General features: G+C 28.1%; 1 protein-coding gene across 1 annotated transcript; it reads right to left on the bottom strand.

Annotated features, from left to right (window-relative positions):
* Positions 1-13130: 13130 nt before the first annotated feature.
* Positions 13131-18937, bottom strand: LOC114185473 (T-complex protein 1 subunit beta). The gene is made up of 11 exons (XM_028073209.2): positions 18648-18937; positions 18503-18559; positions 18276-18341; positions 18067-18178; positions 17072-17200; positions 16562-16633; positions 16288-16403; positions 15576-15652; positions 14804-15289; positions 13983-14298; positions 13131-13518 (listed from the first exon to the last, which is right to left on the bottom strand). The coding sequence occupies exons 1-11, from the start codon at positions 18651-18653 to the stop codon at positions 13372-13374; spliced, it is 1584 nt and encodes a 527-aa protein (XP_027929010.1). The 5' UTR covers positions 18654-18937; the 3' UTR covers positions 13131-13371.
* Positions 18938-24185: the final 5248 nt, after the last annotated feature.

The following is a 24185-nucleotide window of genomic DNA, read 5'->3' as shown; positions in this document are numbered from 1 at the left end:
CTTAGAATCGCAAGCACCAAAAAAATTATAAAAGATAAACAAGAAAAAAAATCACACGTTGATAATGGCGTAGTTTGACTTAAGAATTAACACACTTAAATATACTCTCTTAGTAAACTCTCGTTTAATAATACAACTCAAAGTTTAGCTTTCTACTAAACCTACAAGATATTATTTATAGAGCAAATATGTTATAAGTGACACATGTATCTAAGAGCATTTTAATCAAATATATATACATAGAAATTTATGCCAGAGAGAAATGTCACAAGAACTATCCTAAGTTGAGTGTCATTCCTCCTAAAAGAAAGTGAATCAATTTCGATTCTCATTAGTTGTGAAATCATCACTTAAGTAGTGTAAATGCTTAAAAATAATATTAAGATTGATTATATAGTGTGTTTAAAATGATGATACTCGATTTTTTTTAATATTAGTATAAATAAAAATTTTATAAATGAATTTCATTATTTAAAAACATATCATCTCTTAGAAACCTTTTTATAGAGCTCTCTCGCTTCTCTCTAGGTTTGCTCACCCTATGTTTGTTTGTTTGAAGATCGGAGACCACTAGAGTAATTCTTGTAGCGAAATCTTTACTTCTCCAATAGAGTAAGTTGATTTTCTACCATTTTTCTCTTGGTGAGTTGTTCTTTCTTGTGCATGTAAGTTGTTCTAGCTTGCATGTTCCTACTTTAGAGATGTTACCTTGGCCAAAGACGTTAATGGACTAACATTGTGTATAGTAAGATGAAACCCAATAGCAATGACTCTGCAGAACAATAGAAACCACCACAAACACAACTTGTCAAAGTCTGATTCAATACATCTATCCAGATAATTTAGTCATATATGAGTCTTTGTATGTAATAGGATAATATTTATTAATATGACTTATGTGATTGACTAAGTATGGATGTTAATTTTATTCTTTTGTATGAATAACCCTTTATGCATATTAGCTTATCATTTATTTGTGATGTTGTTTTGTTTAGTTTTCTTTGTTTGCAATGATCACTTTGATTGGTGTGAACAGATGAGGATGTAGCAGTTGGATAATGTCACTATAGCTTGTATTTGGAAATCTTTTGTAAATAAAATATTTTGTGAAAAACTCTAGTTCTTTTAATATAGACATATGACGGTTTATATTCAGTATATCTTATATAAATGACTGTAACATAGTGGTTATATTTAGTATTCCTATACTTAATGATTATTAGTTATATAATGTTTTGTTTATTAGTTTTATGGTATTAAATGAAATGATACAAGTGTTATGATGGTCGGACATATGTTAATTATGTAATTATCTAATGAAAAACTCTAGTTTTGTAAATTATGTAATTAATTTTGTGAGATGGAAATGCATGAGATGTGGAGTCAAGTAGAATTAGAACTTATGTCTAATCTACTTAGAGGTATATGCGTCACATAAAACCAAAGATATTATGTTATAATCTATCCAGAAATGTTCTTAATTATATATGTATATCTGCATGTGATGTAAAGATGATTATTTTTAAGAAAAAAAATACTATATTGAATAGTTATAGGATTTTTATTAAATATAAAATCTCTCAAAGAAATTATCCTAATTCTACTAACTTCAAATTCATATAACAAATTAGTTTTTTACAAACTCTAACTTAAATTATTCTTTGTTCGATGTTAATGAGATAAAAGATTTAGTCTGCACCAATAAAAAATTAAATTAATAACATTGTAAAAATAATTTCAATATATATTTAAATAATTTAATCAAGAAAAATTAATTTATAATGAGATGAAAAAGTTTTAATAAAAGATAAATCAGTTAATATAGATTACAAAAGTCATAAATGTTGATACTTTTAAATTGTTAATAATTATTCTATATTTAAATAATTGTTATCTATATCTATATCTTTTCAGTGTTCACATTTATTTATTTTTTGATCTTTTTTTTAATTTTTTTAAAATTAAAATAATCATTTTATTAATTTTATTTTTAAACGATAATTTCTTTAAATTTAACCGACCGTTTTATAAAATTTAATAATTTTTAATTATAAAATTATGTATAAAATAAATAAAATTTTTACAAAGTTATAAAAAATATTTATTTTTAATTTTATAATAATAATAATTATTATTATTATTATTTTATATTGTTATAGAAGAAAGTGAATGTGTTTTTACCGGTACTCATTAAAAATTTAAAATGATTTATTCAAATTAAAAATTAATAAATTTGAATGATATTATTAAAAAAAAATATTTACAAAGTAAAATAATTTAAAATAACATTAATTTAAATTTAATATATTTGAATGAATTAAATGTTGTGAAATTCCTTATTCCTTGATATAAGTAAAGCTTTTACACTATCGTGTTCCAGTCAAAGAAAAAGACCAAATGTCAATGTTAGTGCATCTATTCTAATTTGCTAATTGGCACGGAACTAGAATGTCGGTAGTTTTTATTTTTTTTATTATTTTAATACATTAATAAGACATTTTTAATGGAAACCTTTAGAATTTTTAATAAAATATTTAAAAACAGTTATAAATTACTAAATTAAATACACACGAATCATCTTAAATTAACTACGTAAATACTATATCAGTGTTATCAAACAAATTCTTCAGAATATTTTTCTTAAGATAGTATTTATTAGTATTTAATTTTTTTCAAATATTTGAATATGGTCGGTGTTATATTGTCAGTATCTTATGCAACTCAAGTTGCCTCATCTCCACGACTATAGTCAAAGACGAAAATTATTTCCAAAATAAATAAATTAATTAATAATAAAGCAATACTGACTCAAGAAAAAGAAATTATTAAGGACAAAAAGAAAAACAAAAGAAGAAAAGAAGAAATGGGAAACCTCAATCAGAAGCTAAATTGGAACAATATTGATGTTTTTGTGGTACTCAGAAATCGGAATATATTTTTGAAGGAATAAAAATTACCCTTTTTATTTTGGGGAAAGATTCATAATATTTTGTGCTCTTCACTACTTTTCCCATATTATGTATGGTCACCTAATATCACTGTCATTCAGCATCTGAAAACCCAATAAAGATTACTCTTTAATAATTAGAAACATAACTCGAAGTTTTGAATTGTGTTAATAGTTTTCCAAAATTTAGTTAAATTTTCAGTTGATTGAGATATTAATTTCTTCTCTAGAACAAATTTCATGATATTTTTTTATAACATCTTGGTTTACTTTAAATGAATTTCTTTATATACATTGCTTATCTTCTTGCAATTTTTTCTTCAGCAAAATCAAACTTTTAGAATTTTAAATTTGCACCTCAATTTTTTTATCTTAAAAAAATAATTTAATTATATAATTCAATGTTCTTTTATTCTTCATACTTATATTTTAAATTTAAGACTCTTAAAATATCGCATCATATTGTTAAGATATAATTAATTAGGAGATTATGGGACTCATAAATAGAATAATGGATAAGCCAAATAATAAATGAACAAACACATTTTAATCTTATGAAAGAATTTTCGTCTTATCAATTTCAAATTGAATAAATAATAAATGAACAAACACATTTTAACCTTAAGAAAGCATTTTCTTCTTATCGATTCAAATTGAATGCTGCTCCATTCATTCACACACCTTCAAAAATACTCAAGCTAGAATATTCCTATATTCTTTTTTTTAATAATAACAAACATAATAATAATAATTATAATAATATTGTAGTGATAGTTACCATCACGTCTTATAGGGAAACAAATCATATGTAACAGGAATATGTAAATTTGATTCAAAATTAATTGACTTTATAAGTTTATATATAACTTTCTTACTAACTTGATTTAGTTTTCATTAATTTATATTTATTTTAGCATGCATAATTGTAAATTTTCAATTGGATTTATTATTAACACGTGTTAGGTGACTTATTTTTATGCTTGATTGTAATTCACTTTTATACACCATTATTAGTCAATGATCGGTAAAAAGAAAATAGTGAAATATTAACCATCTTGATTTCGTATTTATTCGGTTACTTGTATTCAATACATGATATATAAAATATAAAGAGAATTTCTTACGTTTGTATATTATGATAATATATAAAGAAGATTTCATTTTTGTGTTTATATTTTATAATATTTTTATTATTTATAATATAATTATATATTAATTTTTTTAATATATAAAAAATATTTTATTTACCATATTTCATAATATTAATTATACCCTTTACAATATAATTATTTATTAATTTTTTAAAATTAACGGTTATTTTTACCTATATTTTATAAAATTGTTTATCTTTTATTCTTTTTTTTATTCATCAACAATTAATTTTTTTATTCATTTTACATTATTTTTAATAAATATAAATTTATTTTATATATTAATTTAATAACATTACACTATTATCACGTACTAACGTACTATCATTTATATTTAAAAAAATATGCGATAACGTTTGTGTGTACACTATTTGTGTCCATATTTTAAAATTTTAATTTTATCCTTTAAAATATAATTATTTATTAAATTTTTGAAAATTGACCATTATTTTAGAAGTTTTTTATAAAACGGTCTATTTCTATTTCTTTTCTTTTTATTTATCAACAGTTATTCTCTCATCTTTTTTAATATATTTTACTTTATTTTTAATAAATATAATTTTATTTTATATATTAACTTAATAACATTATAATATCATCACCTACTAATATAATAGTACGTATATTTATAAAATGCGTACGCGCAATATGGCCTTTACGCGCGATAACGCTAGTATTTATAAAAGAATTTCTTTTTGTATATACATTTACTAATCTGAATTAAAAGTGTTTTTTCTTTAAATTTTAATCATTTTTTAGTTTAACTTTTCTTAAAAATTGAATTTTTTTAATTAAAATAATTATAATAAAAAGAATCAATTATAAAATAAATAAATAAAATTTCTAAAAATTATTTATATTTATTTTATAATAATAATAATAAATTTATTATTTTTTATCATCATAATAAAAATAATTGAATTCCAATTTAACATAAAAATATAAAAGAATAACAATATACTTAACCTAAAACCTAAAATTTATGATTTGGGAAGGTTGACACGATCAAAGTTTGTCAGCATATGAATTTGGGTGAACCTATTTATACGACAAAAGTAGCTTTCAGTGCAGTTAGTGTTGAATTCAAAGAAAAAGAAAGAAATGATGGTTAGCCTGAAAGAGGTAGACACATGTATGGTTTTGAAATTAGGGTTAGCATAATCATTGCTTCTGCTTCTTCTGTAATCTTCATCTCACACCACCCTCAATTCTACTTTCTTCAAAAAATAATAACTCAATTAAATTCCTTTTTCATAAAACAAAGAAATACATTTAATAATAAAGTAAAAAATTCATACAGAAAATTTAAAAAATAATTAAATATACTTAAATTAATGATAAGTTATTTATACTGTGAATAAAAAATATTTTTCCTTATAAATAAGAATGACGTTAATATAAAAATAGTTCAACGGTAATGATGTTAAATTTAAATTATTTCATCCAATCACGGGGTAGTCTAATTATATAAAAAAATTGAAATTGATCGATGTTTTCTCTCCTTTAGTGAAATGTTAATTTTTTCTTTTTAATATTTTTAGATTAATCGTTTTCTCATTTAAAGTGTAAGAAAATCCTTTTACTGCAGACGGAGGAACTATTATGCAACATTATACTTATTACTATGTGACACAATGAAAATTAATATTTATTATACTTTTTATTAAAATAAAGTTATCTACACTTTCTATTTGAATAAAAAAAAAGTGAAATAGTTAACAAAAATAACTTAATGTAAAACAATAAAATTAAGCATAACAATTTTGTTTATATGAAAATATTTTTATTTTTATGTTTAAATAAATGTGGTTTTCAGAATTAAACATATATACATACAACTTATACTTTTGTAATGTTTTTTTATTGAGTTTAAGTTTTTATTAAACTATTTAGTTGCATAAACTGAATTATGACTTAAATTGTAAAAGTTTAGAGATGATATTTTAGAATCAGTGGAAACGGAGAAACATATTATCTGCATAATATCTTATATATTTTCTTATATGAATTGTGAGTCTAATACAATATTATATAAAGTTTAGGAGGTGAGTCAACACCATTAATGACAACAACTTACAAACTATTTCTAGAATATCTTTATTGTTACATAAATGACAAAAGATATAATAAAAGAAAAATTATAATGTAAATATATTCTAACAAGAATTCATAGTGTGTTTAAAGTAGTGATACTTAATTATTGTAATGCAGAAAAGTGAAAGCCTAAATAAAAGATTTATAAAGGGGTTTCATTATTTAAAAACACATAATATCTCTAGAAAACAATTTTTTAGAGCTCTCTCACTTCTCACCAAGTTTTCTCACTCCCACTCCTTTGTTTAAAGGTTGGAGATCGCTAGAATGATCATCGCGGTAAGCTCTCTAGTTCTATTCGATCAGTTTCTATGCTTGAGTAAGTTGCTTTTCAGTTCCTTTTCTTACTCTATTTATTCTTCTTTTTGCATGTGAGTTCTTTTAGCTTGCATGTGGCATTCAAGTTTTCTAAGATTCTTCGTTGATGAGTGGTTCTAATGTCATGTCCTGATCATGTTTGTGTTGTTTCTAGAGTTGATTAGAGCTTCATGTGTGTTTGTGGATATTTTTGGGGTCTTTGAGCTGTTTTAATTGTCTCACAAGTAAGAGAAACTAATTGAATTGCATAAAAATTTTATATATGTTGAAATTACTAATTGTATGATTGTATTATGATTTGTCTGAATGATTTAGCTATGTGATGAGTATGATTTTTGAATTGAGATTAGGTTCCTAATTTTCATGAATTGGTTGTATCATGAAATGTGAAGATGTTGCCTGAATTGTATCATAATTTGATGAATTGAGTTAATATATGTTGTTTAATGGATAATTGGTGTGTCTAGGAATTTGTATGTGGTGTAGGATTGAATCGATCTGGCTAGAATAGCATAAATATGCATAATTGTGTTCTATAAAATTATGCAAATTCGCAGGACGAGGTATTGTGTTGTTGAGCGAGGCCAAATTTAGAAAGCCACTAAGTTGGTAGTCGCTATGCGAGGATATTCTCATTGAACAACTCCAAAGTCAAAGAGTTCACAGACTTGGCTGTCATTGGGCGTGACAGTTCTTTGATGAGCAAATTATGAGTGATTTAATCTCCGTGAGTTTTAATACTTATGTCATTGGGCGAGACATGTAGTCGTTGAGTGAGTGCACCTACAGGCACTACTCACTAAGCGAGTGAATGATCTCGCCAAGTGGGATTAACAAGGTTGTTTAGTATTACATGTCACTGTTTTATATGTTTAATGTAATCTTATGTATGGTTAAGAGAATTATCTGTGTATGTGATCTATAAGAGGAAGGTTAGTAGTAATCCAAGGAGGATTAGGATTGGTCTCATTAGAGTATGCATTGATATAATGATTCAGCATTGAAAGTTATCTTGACGCTCTAATAATTATCTAGTCTCAAGTAGAGAAGGATATGGTATATGGTGAAAGGAGTAGGAGGTCCTAGTTTAGGGTTTCGCCAAAGATGTTAACATATTGACCTTCTATGTGGTAGGGGTAAACCAATTGACAATGGCTTTACATAGTAGTCGAGTCCACCACAAGTGCAAAACTTGTCAGAGTCTGATATTAATGCATATATCCAGATAAATGAGTCTTTATATGTGGTATGTTTGTCCTTATGTAAGATTTGTATGTAATGTTACTTTATTTCTGTTATATGAAAACTCTTTTGGATATTAGCTTACCATTTCTTTTTGTCGTTGTCTTATGTTTGTTTCCTCCTTTTGCAATTATCACCTTTATTGGTGTAAGTAGGTAAGGAAGAAGCAGTTGAACCAATTCAAGATGAGGTATATGCAGTTGTGTAGTTTTATAGGATTGGCTTAGTTTGTACATGATCTTTTTTTAAAGACTTTATGTTTATTTCTTTTAGTCATAGTTCCTTGTTTGTATAGAACTCTTGTATAGGTCTACTTATTATGGTTATGTTTTATATGATTGTTTGTAATAGAATTTTCTCTATCTGTGAATAATTTGTTTATAACTATTAGTCACATTATATCTATTTTGATAGTATTAAACTATTAAAATGTGATGCTACATAAATACACTTAAATATTTATAAGACTTAAATACCCATTTGGTCATAGTTTTGTTTTAGTTTTTTCAATTTGGTCATAGTTTTGAATTTGTGTTCAATTTGGTTCCAAATTTCGTCAATTTCATTCAATTAAGTCCTTTTATCTAACACCATCTAAATTGCTAACAGAACAGTGTACAAGGTGGATTGTTCTTGTGGTGCACTATAGTATGACATGTTTGTTTTGATGTACTGTGACTTGTAGTTTTAGTTGGAATTAAACTTACATAGTTGAAATGCATGGGCTAGGGTTTTTATATGTATACGACAGAATAAGTAGGGGTTTTGTCCACTTCAAAAACCTGTTTGCGATTCACCTTCACTTGAAAATCTATATCTCGTAGGCCATTGTCTTCCTCTTGCAATAGTTGGGGACAACGAAGTTGTGGTTCATGCCATGGTGGTGGTTCTAGGGTTTTGGACGTAGCACCCATTTGCGATTGCGGAGAGCTAGCAGTTGTGCGAACAATAAGAACTACAAAGAACTTGGGTAACAAAAACACAACAAAAACCCTAATAAAAAAATTGATCCAACCCTAATCATAAAACTAACCTATGAGATGAAAATGCACACAATCCACCAAAGCAAGTTCACGCAACAACAACGTTCTCCCACAATAGCGATGTTTTCCAAATCCACAAACTCCTTAGACTGCAAATGGAAGCAAGTCCCCAATGTCCAATTATAAACCCTAAAACCAATTTATTTTTATAACTTTTAATTAAAAATTAAAAATGAAACTACAAGTCAGAGTAAATTAATAGACATGTCATATTACAGTGCACCACGTCATAGGAACAGTGCACCTTGTACACAATTATATTAGCAATTTAGACGGTGTTAGACAAAAGGACTTAATTGAACAAAGTTAATGAAATTTGGGACCAAATTGAACACAAATTCAAAACTAGGACCAAATTAAAAAAATTAAACCAAAATTATAACCAAATAAGTATTTAAGTGTATTTATAAGGCCATGAATTGAAGATGTAATATTCAATTTAAAGAAAAACCTTATCATAGAACTAAATAATTTTAAAATTAAATTTACAAAGCAAACACCATAAAAGACGTAAATATAAAGAACTAAAAGTGAAAATAACTAAATTTAAAAAATAAATAAACCTACTGGGGGGTGGTTATTTCTTTAGACACACTTATAAATGTTGACATGATGCATATTGATTACGTTCTCCAAAACTATTCTTTTTTTTTTCTTCCATTGTTCTCATTGTATTTAACAAATCAAGATTTCTATGTCTCATAAAACATGATAAACTAGACAAGATTTGGGACCACTCACCACAAAACACAAAAATAGTTTTCAAACATCAACTAACTCTAACTATGTCAAAGTCACAAACAGGTTCTTCCTTCCGTTTATTTACCACGTCTTCTACAACTTCTCTTTTTCTTCAACAAACACTATAAGCTACTATTTCTCCACTTTTTACGCAATGAATCTTCATTTTTCTCTATCAAAACTCTTCAATCTAGCTTTTGGAGATCCTTAATACAAAGTCAACTTATACACTAAATTCATAAAAATAAATTAAACATATACTCATTTTCTAATATCGTTAGAATATATATTTTGAAATGGTGTTGTGGATGTTGGTTATATATTCTTTCATATGTTTTTGTTATATATGGGTTATGGTTATAGTTATTGAGAGGTTGTGATTCCATATTGTTACATGACATTAGTCTTACACATACACATATAAAACATTTGATACCAGTTTAACACCCAAACCTTAAGACAATAGTGTTATAGATTTTTATTTTTATATAATGTTTAAGTTTGTCTATTCTATCTGATGTGGGACTTTGACTCACACTTGAATTATTCTCAATAATTAATATGTTCTAACACACTTAGAAGATGATGTATCAATTTTACTTGTCTGTTTTAGAATGGTGTTATGATATCTGGAAGAGATGGTTGAGAAGACAAAAGTAGTGTTCATGTTTTTCTGCTAAAGAAGATTAACGTTTCTCTGGGACCAAATATATGTGTCACTCAATTAATGCCCTTAGAACAGTTCAAAGGTCAAGTTTGTTGACCAAGTTGTTCCCTTTTATTGTGTGTATTGGCCAACTTTTATATTTTTGAAGAGCCACATTAAACCAAACACTGTAATTGCATTTCTATATACGTTTCTAAATGAAAAGGTTAATTCGGTAATTTTGCTCCATTTGTCATTAATATTGTTTCATGTCATTAATAAAACTTAATTAAGTTTTAATTTTTTATATATTTTTAATTGAGTTCGTCCTATTTTGATTTCATCATTAATTAAGTTATCGAAGGATGTAATCATTATCTTCTTTCATTATCTTACTTATTTACTGTGTTTAGAGAGATAAAATTTTGTAATTAAAGTAAAATAATATCGTATTATCGATTGAAAACATATTTTTAATTAAAATTATAAAAGTTAAATGTCATTTTACATTATTTTATACTAATAAAAAAAGAAATTTAACATTTGTTATGATATAGTGACAAGTATGTAAAATAGTGCGATAAGATAACAAACAAAAATAAAATAACAAAGATTCAATTTGAAAATATAAAATATTTATATAAAAGTGGTTTTTGAAAAGCAAAATTAAGATGAAAAAGAAGAATGTTGAAAAAGAATAATGAACTCAGATGTAAAGAGTTTTCCGTATAGGAGGGTGTAAGGAATTAAGAAAAGTTGGTAATTTCTTATAACTTATATGATACACAAGTTGATGTATACATAAAGTTTGAAAGGAAATGGTTTATACTAATTATAGACTCCCAAATGGATTTAGAAAATACCTTAGGATATGCCCTTAGACTCAGACAACACTAATTCAAACCAAGAAAGCTGCAACGTCAAAATTATAACTTGTGATCTTCGTTTCGTGGCACTTAACGAATCACATTCTCCTCTCTCTTTTTCTATTTTCTTTTCCTTTGATTTCACATCTCCTCCTCATAGTTCACATATTCTTTTTATTATAAATGATTAAATTTTCTAACATAAACAGTTGAAAAAAGGTTATATGCTTAATTTAATTAAACGAAAAATAATGAAATGCAGATTTTAGGCTAAAGAAAAAAAATATATATATATATATAAATATATATTTTTATTTTTTAATTTATTTTCTCTTGTTTACTTTTAATTATTCTACTGTTAATTTTTTTATATTTTAATTTTTGAATTTTTTTAATATATTCTATAAAAATAAAATAATATATATATATATATTGTATAATTTTGTTTTATATAATATATTTAAAATAAATAATATTTTGTAATAAATTAAATTAAAAATAATCTTTTAATAAAAGAAATAATATATATATATATATATAAAATGTCGTGTGATATATAGAATTTTTTTAATATATATATATATATATATATATATATATATATTAATCGGATGTGGATATCTATAATAAGAAAAAGTTAAAAATAAATAAATAAAGTATCAAATGTCATCCTATAAAATAAAATAAGATAACAAATATCCACATCCGTCAGAAAAAAAAATACTTGAACGTGAGTGAGTTATAAAGAGTAAAAAATGTAGTTATTATTAACTGAGGGACAAAATAGAAATTTAAAAAGATTTTGGAGTACTGGAAAGATGTCTGGAGATATATGGAGAAATCCCCCCGAAAGAAGAAGGTCGATGAATTGGATTTTAAAATTGGACTTCCGATTTAGGTTCCAAACGAGGCCATATCTTCTTGTCCTATTTGTCAATGTCTTTGGATTTGAGAAAGCTCAACTAGGCCCAATTTAAACATTACTATTTACACGAAAATATATCCTAATAATACTTCACAGAAGTACAAAATTAAACAAATTTAGAAACTATTTTTAAGAACATAAATATATTATTTTCTCATACTACTTTATTAAATGGATGATGTTCATTAGTAATTGGATAAAGTAAGTTATGGAAAGATTAATTCGTAGAATTTATTTAGTATAACCTTATTAAATTTTCATTTCAATTTGAGCGTAAACTAATTTATGATCCACTTTATCTATTTAAAAAATGCTTAGAAAACCCAAAATCTAAACTGGGAATCACTTTATTGTGGAATTTATGCTGACTAAATTAATATGTTAATCTTATAGATTGATTTTTGTGTAGTATTCCGTGTGCATGTGGACATTTCACACTAAAGTAGGCTTTTACTTCAAGCATCTCAATGAGTTCTAACTACACCTCCATAATTTTTAAAATGAACATTTTATCTTTTATAAAAGTAATTTTTGAATTATCTGTTCCGGAACAAGTTTTTCAAAATTTCCTAAATATGATTTTCAAAATAGAATTTATGGAATCGTATTTTCGGAACAAGATTTTAGAATACACAAAAATGCATTTCGGAATGAAATTTTTGAAATAAAATTTCTGAAACATAAATATCTTTCTTCTGCTCCACGAGCCATCTTTCCCCCTTCTTTCATGCTTCCTCTTCTTGTCTTCTACCCTTTCGTGTTTAACCTTCCATGGTTGTCTAACACTTCCTCCACTTTTGCAATTGCAAAAAGAATGCGTTTCCGCATGCAGGGTACACTAGGTTTTCCTTTCAAGAACATTATTATCTATTTTTAACTATAATATATATATATATATATATATATATAGAGAGAGAGAGAGAGAGAGAGAGAGAGAGAGAGAACAGGTTAGTGTTAATGTCGATCAGAAAACTCAACCAACCTTCCATGAAAGGTTTACTCTGAATTCTGTAGCATCGCCCATTCGATGAAATCATTATAACAACATAAAAACCATCATCCATGTCTCTTTTTAATAGTGGTAATTAACTCGCATAAGTAAATTTAAAACCAGTTTCAAATTTATTGGTTACGTGTTAGGCAGAAGTGAATGGATATTGTCTATAAACTTCGTTGAAAGGATAAATATTAAAAGATATATTCGTTGAAGAATGAAAGAAAGTGTTCTTAAATTCAAATAAACATAATTAACTCTAATTAACCTGACTCTGCCACTTGCACGCGACTGGATTGCAAAACAAGTCAAAAACTTACCTAACAAACTTTTAGCATTACAACCAGTTTTTTCCAATCACAACCACCATATCAAAATCACAGCACTCGTACCTTCACCATATTTTACATTCTATCTTCTCTTCTCCTTGGAGCACAGGTGATGATTTCGTCAACTCTGAGAATCATCTCAGCTGCCTCTGTTGAAGATAGCAATACAGCTTGTTTGACTTTGAATGCTTCGCATATACCCCGTTCAGCCATGTCTCCAACCTTCCACAAAAACAAAAACATAGGTAAAAGTAGAACAGAAATGCAGACACTACAACTATATACAAACCCTCGTAAAATCCTGTTCTTACTAACATGTTAAACTTGAACACACACACTCAATAATGACAGGTCCTAACTCACCCGGCATTAGGCACATACCCTCCATGAACATATACATATATTTTACATTTCGACAAGGTACATCAAACTAAATAGCAAAAGTTATATGACTCTAAAAACCCTTGACCCTAAACCAGAAATCAGTATATGACAAGTGAAAAATAAAAACGATCAGCTACCCATATAAATAAAGATGACAATTAAACATTACATTACAAAATGAAATAGCTCTTCTCACAAGTCTACTTCATACAACCAACGCAAGAGAAAACATAAACAAGGCAATATCATACATCATGATAATCACTCAACAAATTCACCAAACTCTTGGTTTCAATACTTACAGAACCAGAAATAACATCAATTCCTGCAGTACAGCCCTCCTGATGATGCTCTGCACGGAGCTGAGAAATCAACTCAGCACTGTCCAAACCAGCATTATCAGCAATGATTGTTGGGATAGCCAAGAGTGAACGAGAGAATGCCTCAATAGCAAGAGACCTCTTTCCAGGAGTTTTCTTGGCCAATGCATCCACTTCCTTTGCCATCACCATCTCGGGCCACCCACCTCCAAGCAACACTCTGCTGTCATTTACAGTCTGTGATAGCACACAAAGAGCATCATGCAATGACCTCTCAGCCTCATCGAGAACATGGTGGCTGCCAAAAAAGCAGATGCATCAGACTTAAAGTTGCCCATACAAAAAACATTTGTTCTAGTTTGTTTAAAAAATGGGTCTATTCATACAAAGAAAACATTCCTAAGCATGTCCAGCTCACAATGCACTGACTGAAATATAATTTTTGAACAGCACTACATAAAGGCATAAATTCACTATGATCACATGAAGACATTAAGACACCAAATAAAGCAAGTACCATTCAGAAATCCAGCAATTGGTAGTTAAATCACTGTGTGGTACAATTCTAGGTGTGAAATTTCAGTTAAGTCATCACGTAAACAGCATAAGATTGTAATCCACCACAAATAGTTAATGATTTTGGTCAAGGTTGATAGAAGCAGAACATACAAACAAACCCTATTGCCAAAATATAAAAACTTCAGCTGACAAAATTTGATGTAGCATGTTATCAATATTAAATTGCCTAACTATGTAAAAGAATACTGGAAAGAAATTTTGTAATAACAAAAAAATAAATGTACCTAGCACCTCTCAGAACTATTGTACAGGCCTGTCCCATAGCAACACCAGAGAAATGAATCAGTTTATCCTCGCCAATCATAATCTCCTCAATAAGGTCACAATGACCAAGCTTAACAGACTCGGGATTGTCAAAGGTCGATGCAATTTCACCACCAGTTACCAAAGCCAGACGCTCAATACCATCAAAATCAGCATGCTCAATAGCCAATATCCCCGCATCAGCAAAGAGCTCCTCTGGAAAATTGTAAATCAACTGCCTGTTAACAAAACAGTTGATACCATGACCTATTATCTTCTGCACCTTTTCTCTCATTTTCTCTTTCTCAGCTGTTTCAATCTGAGCAACTCTAGCCATAGAATCAACACGAACACGTGCACCGTATATCTTCACTTTGTCTGTATCCATGGCAGTGTTGGCCACCAGTATCTTTGCATTCTCAATCCGTTTGGGTTGTCCAATACCGATTTTCTTGTCAAGAATGAATCTGGCGAGAAATATGAATTCAATTAAGATAGCCTACACTTTGCCAGAGCAAGGCAATGTTAAGTCATGCTTAGAAGAAAAAAGAAAAACAAGATTACTGTAGCAAAATCCATCATTATACAGGAAAATGCAGAAGTTCATAATCATCCTTTTTAGGAGCACGACTCTGCCAAGTTTCTTGTAAACAGCTTGTGCAACTCAATATAATAAAGATAATGGATTCAGCAACAAGTTGAAAACTTCCTATTTGAAAACTGCAAAATGGTCCAACTTTTCAATAATATTACCCTTCATCTAAGAATGAATCCTTCAGTGAGCCTCCGGGTTTCTTTATAATCTGGATAGATTCTAAATTAGTGCTTCCCTGCATTTGAAAAACACCATTGAAAGGATGGATATAAGAAGATGAAAGAATGAAAAGACATACTTAAAATATAGCTCAAACTAATAAAATAAATATTGAACAATAATAAACATTTGTTCGCACAGTAATGTTATTGAATAGCCCAGATTACAAAATTAACAAAACAACTTAAGGAAGCTTCCTATTTTAAGACCGTCTAGAAAAGGAAAAAATCACTACAAGACATGAAAAGCTGCCATAACCCAGCAAAAAAAAAAAAAGAGTTAAAGAAATAATTTGTGCGTTCCTACAGAGTGTTTCAAATTCACGATTATGAAATTGCACCACATGCATATTGTTATTTATTGATTGGAATACATTTGAATAGCCGCATTCATACTGTAAGAAATGGTTATGAAACGACAAATATTCATATGAAAGTACTTATGTAATCCAACTACCTACTAACACGTTCAAGAAAGTTGAGTCAAGTATGTGGAAAAATAAATCGATAAGTTTGAATCTGGTGTATCAAGAGTGAAATTCATCTTCTGTTCCAAAATTGTCAAAGGGATAATTTAGCTAACAGCAAAGGCTCTATTTGCTGTATCCATTAAAATTGAAAACTGGTATCCAGTAGGATAGGAACGATTTACCTTTAGCCTCATTACAGCATCCACAGCTAATTTTGCAAAATGCTCCTTGTCCTGTGAAAGAATCTTGGAGCTCAAAGTTGTCATTGCAATGTTCAGTAAGTCAGACCTGAATTTCTCTGCACATTCCAGTAAATTATATCAATATATCAGACAACAAGTTATAAGAATGCCTAAATACCTGGTCCGGAATAATAATAACAATGTCTAAAGGGTAACAAGAGACAATGATAAAACGCCAAAAACAAATCCTACTAAAAAGCGGGAGAAACAATACCAGAATCAGCTTTGTTGTCCACAACCTTCTCTAACAAAGCATTTCGAGCACACTCTGCTGCCATTCGGAAACCTAGAAACCATGTGGAAAAATAAGTACTAGTACATATAGGGCAGCATTCGAAATAAGGAAAATAAAAGATTGACAATGGAAATTTCATTGACTACTTATATTACCACACCTAACAAGCATCAACAAATTAATTCTTAATTTAATTAGAAAACAAAGCACCAAAATTTTTGCATTCCCTGCTTAATGTCGAGCTTCAAAGGAACATTAATGATATTAGACATCAGAAAAGACGTGCTATCCAAAATACTATTCAAAAACAGATGATGCACAATAAGGGAGATGTTGCTTTCTTATCCAATACAACTTATTGAATATATTGTCTTGTATTCAAAGAGTGAATCGCTGAAGTTGCCAGTAGAAAATTCATTAATATGACAACATAACAACATTTTCGGGATAAGAGAAGTTGAGCCATTGTAGAAAAGAAAAGAATTGAACCTGATATTATTGTCATTGGATGAATCTTGGCTGCAACCAGCTTTTCTGCCTCCCTTAAAAGCTCACCAGCCAAAACAACAACAGAGGTGGTTCCATCCCCAACTTCATCATCTTGTACTTTTGATATGTCTAACTTATATTAAGGATGGTTATCTTAAGTTTTAAACATGAAAAAAAATATCCACGCCAATGCCTCTGATAACTGGATGGGTACCATAAGGACCGAACACAAGTGGGATCTGGGTTGGGTATGCACACAACCTTATACCCCACCCTTGCATTCAAAACTAGAGAGGTTGCTTCCAAGACTTGAAACTGTGAACTATATATATAACTCACAGGGCAGCAAAACTACCAATGAGTCAATAATCAACCTTATCTGGATAGGTGTTATGCAACTAACAAATTGCTTGCCACCTCAAAGATAAATATGCAGCATATAACATTACCACTAGTTGAAATTATTCAAAATTGGCCATCCATTTGTATGATTCTAGTATAAGAGGAATTTTTGAGTTACTATTTTGAGAAATTTGGAGATTCCTTTCTGCTTCTGTTCACTTATGCTGCCTCGTATTGGTGGGTGCCATATAGTTTGTGAACTGCAACATAGTACTTTTGCATCTCTTTTGCAGATTCAGAAAGTGATAAATGTATATTAGTCTGTGTCTTTTAAAATTGCAGGTTCCTTAAATTAATGGTGGCCTTTAATCTATCCAAATCATAATCTGTTTTTTGGTTTTGGCTCCAGACCTACATCAATTCGCTTTTCATTGATTAGGGACTTCAATGAAACTAGGAGTTTCTCGTGTGCTTAAAATCAAGACTTCTCACCTTGGATTCATTATATTATGCGTTTTCCATGATTAAAAACTATTCATCATGTAACTATCAAACCCTTAGGTAACATGAATAAGAATTTCACATTAGCTCTCTCCAAAATCCAAAATTTTCTAAGCTGTTTTCACCAAAACAATCAAAGTTGATAAGGATACCGACAAGGACTTTAGCAGCTGGGTTATCAATATGGAGGGACTTCAAGATTGTAGCCCCATCATTAGTGACAGTAACTTCACGTCCTCTACCTGTAGACTGCAAAATTTTATCCTGCAGTAATCACATCCAAGACATATGAATTGGCTAGGAGTAGAAAATAAAGCATTGATCACCACCACTTATCAAAATGAGCCAAGAATAGTTTTACCATTCCCTTTGGCCCTAATGTTGTCTTGACCAAGTCAGCAATAGCCATGGCTCCAACAAAAGAAGCCTGCACAAAAACCAAATCATTCAACACACATAATTAGAGTTAACCAATGTTCCTAGACTCATAAAAATAATAATGCATGGTAACATTTGCTGGTACAGATCATAAACATTATACTATTCTCGAGAAAACAAGACAAAAACATAAGATCACAACATGCTCACCATTCTGGCCCGCTCTCCTTTTTCTTCACTGGCTTCATCTTTAAAAATTCTATCAATCTATAGCATTCACCACAAAAGAAATCCTCATATGAAGAAAAAAAAAGTAAGAAAAGAAAACAACAAAATTGTATAGTATGTAACTTACTGCCATTGCAGGAAAATTCAAATGCAAGGAAAAATGTGGAAACCACCGCTGCTGTGGAAACCGCAGCTGCTGTGGGAACCGCCGCTGCTGTGTGAACTGCCGCTGCTGTGAGAACCACCTCTGCTTTGGGAACCGCCACCGTGCGCCTCCTCTCCCGATCTCGCTCTCCCTCGTGTCACGTGGTATGTGGCGTTGCGGTGGTGGTCGCTGCTCGCGGTGGTGGTGGTCACTGCTCACGGTGGTGGTGGCTCACGGTTTGTGTGCCTCGTTTTGGTTTGCCCTATGGGTTTTGTTTTGTTTTGTCAAAATATGGGTTTATACACCTTCTTTAAAACGAATCGTTTCGGCACCTCTCACTAATTTTTATTTGCTTTTCATAAAATTAAACATAAATAAAATCATGTGATAAAGGTAGGTAAAGTTATTATGTTAAGAGATTTGGTAATCTAATTTATAATATTGTTAATTAGACATGTAATAAAATATATTCTTTCTTTGATAAAATAAATAATTAAGTAATTTCACTTCATTTTTAAATAATTGAATAATTTTATTTTCTAAAAATAATTGTCAAATTATTTTACAAAGTATATATATTTTTTATAAATCATATTATTTTCATAATTTTTAATTAATTGATAATTATATATAAAGAAAATTGGTCTTTTTTCCTATTCAATCATTTCAACTTTATCATTTCTAATATATATATTTGTTAAATTTTTAAAAATTAATCACTACTTTTACATATTTTTTTTGGTAAAACTGTTTACCTTCTCTTCCTTTTTATCTTATTTATCAAAATTTATTTTCTCTATTTATTTTATTTTATTTATAATTAATATAAATTTATTTTTATATTATTAATAAAATAAATATAATATTATGTTTAAAAAGTATGTACATTGTGTTTATGCTAGTCAGACATAAAAGTAATAAATTATACTATTTTAATATAATAAAATTCTAGAGATAACACGTTGGTGTAAATTATGTTTTTACAGATAATAACTTCTTTTTAATATAGTTTGTCCAATTTTTGTATTACTCGACGAAAAAATTGACATTGCTATCTGCAATATGAATTAATTAGTAAATAACTCAATGCAAATATGATTATGGTTCTAAGTAATAATTTCAAAGCAGTTTTGTTCTTAATGAAGTATGATTGATACTTATTTTAAAACAAAAAGTATATCTTTATCTTTAGATCAAGGGCTTACTTCTTCTTCTTCTTTTTTCAAAGCAGAATGATCGAAAGATAAAATGGAACAGTTTATTTATATTTTTTTAAGATTTAGGTGATTTAAATTTGGAAATTCTTATGTAATATATAAAATAAGATTTATATATAACAATATATAAAGAGATTCCCTCTTTTGTGTCCATATTTCAATATATCACTTCTACCCTTTATAATATAATTATTTATTAAATTTTTTAAAATTAATGGTTATTTTTACCTATTTTCTATAAAAGTGTTTTTCTTTTTTTCTTTTTTTATTCATTAACAATTAATTTCTCTATTATTTCACTTTATTTTTAATAAATATAAATTTATTTTATATATTAATTTAATAACATTAGACTATTATCACCTCCTAACATGCTATCATTAATATTTTTAAAATGCGTATACAATATCGCGCATGTGTGTACGCTAGTTTTAATAATAAATGTACTTTTATTTTATCTAAAAGTTACTAAAAATAACTAACTTGTTATAATTGCACCTACTGAGTTCATCCATGAGCTCATTAAGCATAATAAATGAAGATATTCCAAAATATTCTCATCATATTATTGAGGTTTAATAAGTGGAATGATATCCACTTTCGTGTTCATGTATCATTTTGATACTTACTTATAAGAAGGTGTCCATTGAATCCTAATCTTTTGAAAAGTGTCTCAATTATGTTCACTTCAAAATAAATTATTAACATCGTTAACTTTATTCATAACTTTTACTACAAAATTTTAATATAAATATCAATACTTAACTTTGTAAGTCAATTTAAATATCGATACTGTTAACAACACTAATAATTAATTTTTTTGGTTTAAAAGAGACATAACTGAGACATTTTTTTCAAAAGTTAGGACTCAATTGACACCTTTTTAAAATTGGGTACCTAACTTACACGAACAAAAGTGGATATCATTTGACTAATTAAACCTATTATTTATTCTCATATTAAGGGTAACTGTTTCAGTAGTTTTATTATTCCATATATTCCTTAATATTGTATACTTTCATAATACTTGACATAAGAGGTACGTTGGCACAAATATTATTATGATTATTACATAATTAAGGTAAGTCATTATTTTACTTATATTATTTGATATCACCATACCAGTTTTATCACATGGACCTCTAGGCTAAAGACCTTATAAATATTACTAGTATTTCTTAGGAAAAAAACATACTCTCATGTGGTCATTCTCTCTTACAGTAAAAATCCTAACTCTTGACAAGAGAAGTGTAACCTCTCATTTAATAGAAAAATATCATTAAATAAAACATCACGTCGCTTGAATATATACAGATATAAACGAGCAAACGACAAAGAGGTTACAAGATTAACTATTACAATTATCCAAATATTTAATTATGCAAAATGTCTAAGGACACAAAATAACTCAAAGAACAAACTATGAACATAAACATCCTAAGGACACAAAATAGTCCAAAGAACAAACTATGAACATAAACAGTCGAAGAGTTTCTCAAAAGGATGTTAAAAGAAAGGGAATTATTTATCTATAACATCTACTATAAACAACAACATCTTCCTCTACTTGATTAGGATAAACAGGTGTCTCCTTATCTGTTCACACCTATTTTTGATGATCATTGAAAAAAAAAAGACAAACAACAAAATAGAAGCACAATGAAAAGGGTAAGCTAGTGAAAATAAAATGAACAAATAATAATCAAGCCATTTTAAACACAACCAACATGTATCACCAAACATAAAAGACATTTAACTCAATTATCCGGATACATGCAACTATCCTGCCTTAGACTAGGATCTCATGCTAATCTCACCACATTCAATTCTGTGTGAGTCTGAATGGTCATTAGAGTGTCATGATGTAACCTTATTTGACTCCATAAATCATTACATACAATATATTACCACCAAAGGAATTCCTCCGTGAAACTCTCATATATTTCACATGTTATCTCATAATAACTCATATCTCATTTAAAACACATCAAGTCAAGTCTCAAAATACCACATCATTCATGCATAGTTTCATACATCATGTTTTTAAAATTAACTTAAACAATCACAGGTTGAAAATAAGGAATTAAAACTTTGCAACATTCTCGTTTGAGCGACAAAGGCTCTCGCTTGAGCTAGAGATTCTTGCTTAAGCGATAGGGGCTACCGCTTAAGCTAAAGATTCTCGCTTGAGCTAAAATTAAACAGAAACAAAAAGAGTTACAGTAGCTTTCTCGCCTAAGCTAGAGATTCTTACTTGAGCGACACGAGCTCTCCCTTAAGCTAAACATTATCGCTTTAGTTAAATTTTGAACAGAGACCAAAGTGGAATTTTGACTATTTTTGCTTGAGCTAGATTTATCTCGCTTAAGCGACAAAGGCTTTCACTTAAACTAAAGATTCTCACTTAAGTTAAAATAGTAGATTTTCACTTGTTCTCAACATCCAAAACCAGAACCACAAACCACTAAAATTTCACACGACTCATCAATCCAACACATAAAAAACAACAATTTAAACGATTCAATCGATTAAATTATAACATCCAATAGCTTCCATAAAAGAAATAGCTTCCTTCACCTTAAACATAGATCAAGATTGAAACAACGAAGAACCCTTAAGACGAATTTTGAGTTGTAAAACCCCAATTTAACTTAAAGAAACCAAAACCCAAGAACACGAAAAATAATTAGGGCTCTGATCATGGTTAAAGAGGAATAAAAACCCTAAAACAGAGAAAGGGGTGGAAGTTAGATTATCAACTTAAACAGATGAAAAATTGTTCAGGTGGATTTGAATAGAACTCCACCATGAACCCAAAACTAACTCTAATTCAAAAAGAGAAGGAAGATCAAAAGAGAAAGAGAAAGAACAAAATTGAGTTTAGGAGAATGCCCTCAATTGAGAGAAAAAGAAGAGACAAACATTTCAACAAAATAAAACTTAGGGTATGGTGTTTGTTTTTAGAAAAAAATGGGTTTTACAAGAAAAATTTTAAAAATATACATGAACTTAAAAAGCACTATTTAAAATATTTTTAAGAAATTCAATTCTCTCAAAGGCTAAACCAAATATGAAAAACTAAAATAACGTGAGTTACTTTATAAATTAATGGAATTTGAAACTTACTATTCATTGTTGCACTTCTAAATTAAGAGATGTGGTTGTGAACAGAAATAATATTCAAACAATAGGTATAAAATGAAAACATTTATGCATATTATATAGTAAAATAATAAAAAATACAAAAAATACTTTTCAAATTTCAATTTGATATTTTTCATATGAATAGAAAATAAGTTATGATATCATAACATATGATATTTACATTAATGTACATAGTATTTTTTTTTTAACTACTTTTTAAATCATACAGCTTTATCCGTGGTTATAAAATAAAATGAACTAACTTGATACATAAAAAAACATGAGTTATATGGTAGTATGATATTTATATTTTATTTAGTTATCAACAGTCAAGTGATTTAAATTTACTATCATTAGATATGTGAAATAAAAATGCAAAGTGTGAAGAATGTTTATTGAAAGCCTAACATATAATAAAAAAAATAAAGAAATGATACTAAAAATATTTATATGCATTTAAAATGAATAATTAACTTAACATTCTTTAAAAATGTATTTTGAACAATCGTTTGTTCAAGTCCATAATTTATTTCAACATCTTCACACATTAGTTGAATAAATAAGGTATAATTACTGATTTGGTACTCCAACTTTTTAGTTAAGTTCAATTTGGTACCCAAACTTTTAGTTTGTTCAATTTAGTATCCCAATTATCTAAAGAGATTCAATTTGGCCCTCTCTGTTAAGTTGGAGTTAACACCGTATCCATACAGGACACTGTCAAGCCATGAAATTTTTATTTTTTTTTAATTTTTTTTTAATTTTTTTTTTCAAAAACATTTATTTTTTTTCAAAAAATTTTAAAACTGCCACGTGTCAATTTATCATTATGTCACTTGGCAGCTTACAATCATGACACATGGCAGTGATAATAGTTGTTTTTAATTTAGTACCCCAATTTAAATTTTTGGTTCAATTTAGTACCTCAATTTTTTAAAATGATCAATTTCGTCCTTTCCAATTTGAAATCAAATTAGTAACTAAGTTTAATTATAATTTATATATACATGTTAAAATAATTGTTTTAAATTTATACATCAAATCACTACACCTAAATATTCAAATTATTTTACTTTATACAAATGTACAAGTGTAAAAAATTTCGTGTAAAAAATTACAAAGGTTAAAATGTAAAAAATAAAATAATTTAAGTATTTAG

The sequence above is a fragment of the Vigna unguiculata genome, chromosome 5, assembly GCF_037176805.1.
Source record: "Vigna unguiculata cultivar grain cowpea cultivar isolate G323 ecotype 2 chromosome 5, ASM3717680v1, whole genome shotgun sequence".
Taxonomy (NCBI): domain Eukaryota; kingdom Viridiplantae; phylum Streptophyta; class Magnoliopsida; order Fabales; family Fabaceae; genus Vigna; species Vigna unguiculata.
This window is presented reverse-complemented; position numbering and strand designations above follow the sequence as displayed.

Excerpts from the sequence above, each read along its gene's own strand:
- LOC114185473 (XM_028073209.2), bottom strand. Across the intron at positions 16,404-16,561 it reads GGACAACAAAGCTGATTCTG|AGAAATTCAGGTCTGACTTA; the intron begins GTATTGTTTCTC and ends TGGAATGTGCAG. Across the intron at positions 15,653-16,287 it reads ATGCTGTAATGAGGCTAAAG|GGAAGCACTAATTTAGAATC; the intron begins GTAAATCGTTCC and ends TTTCAAATGCAG.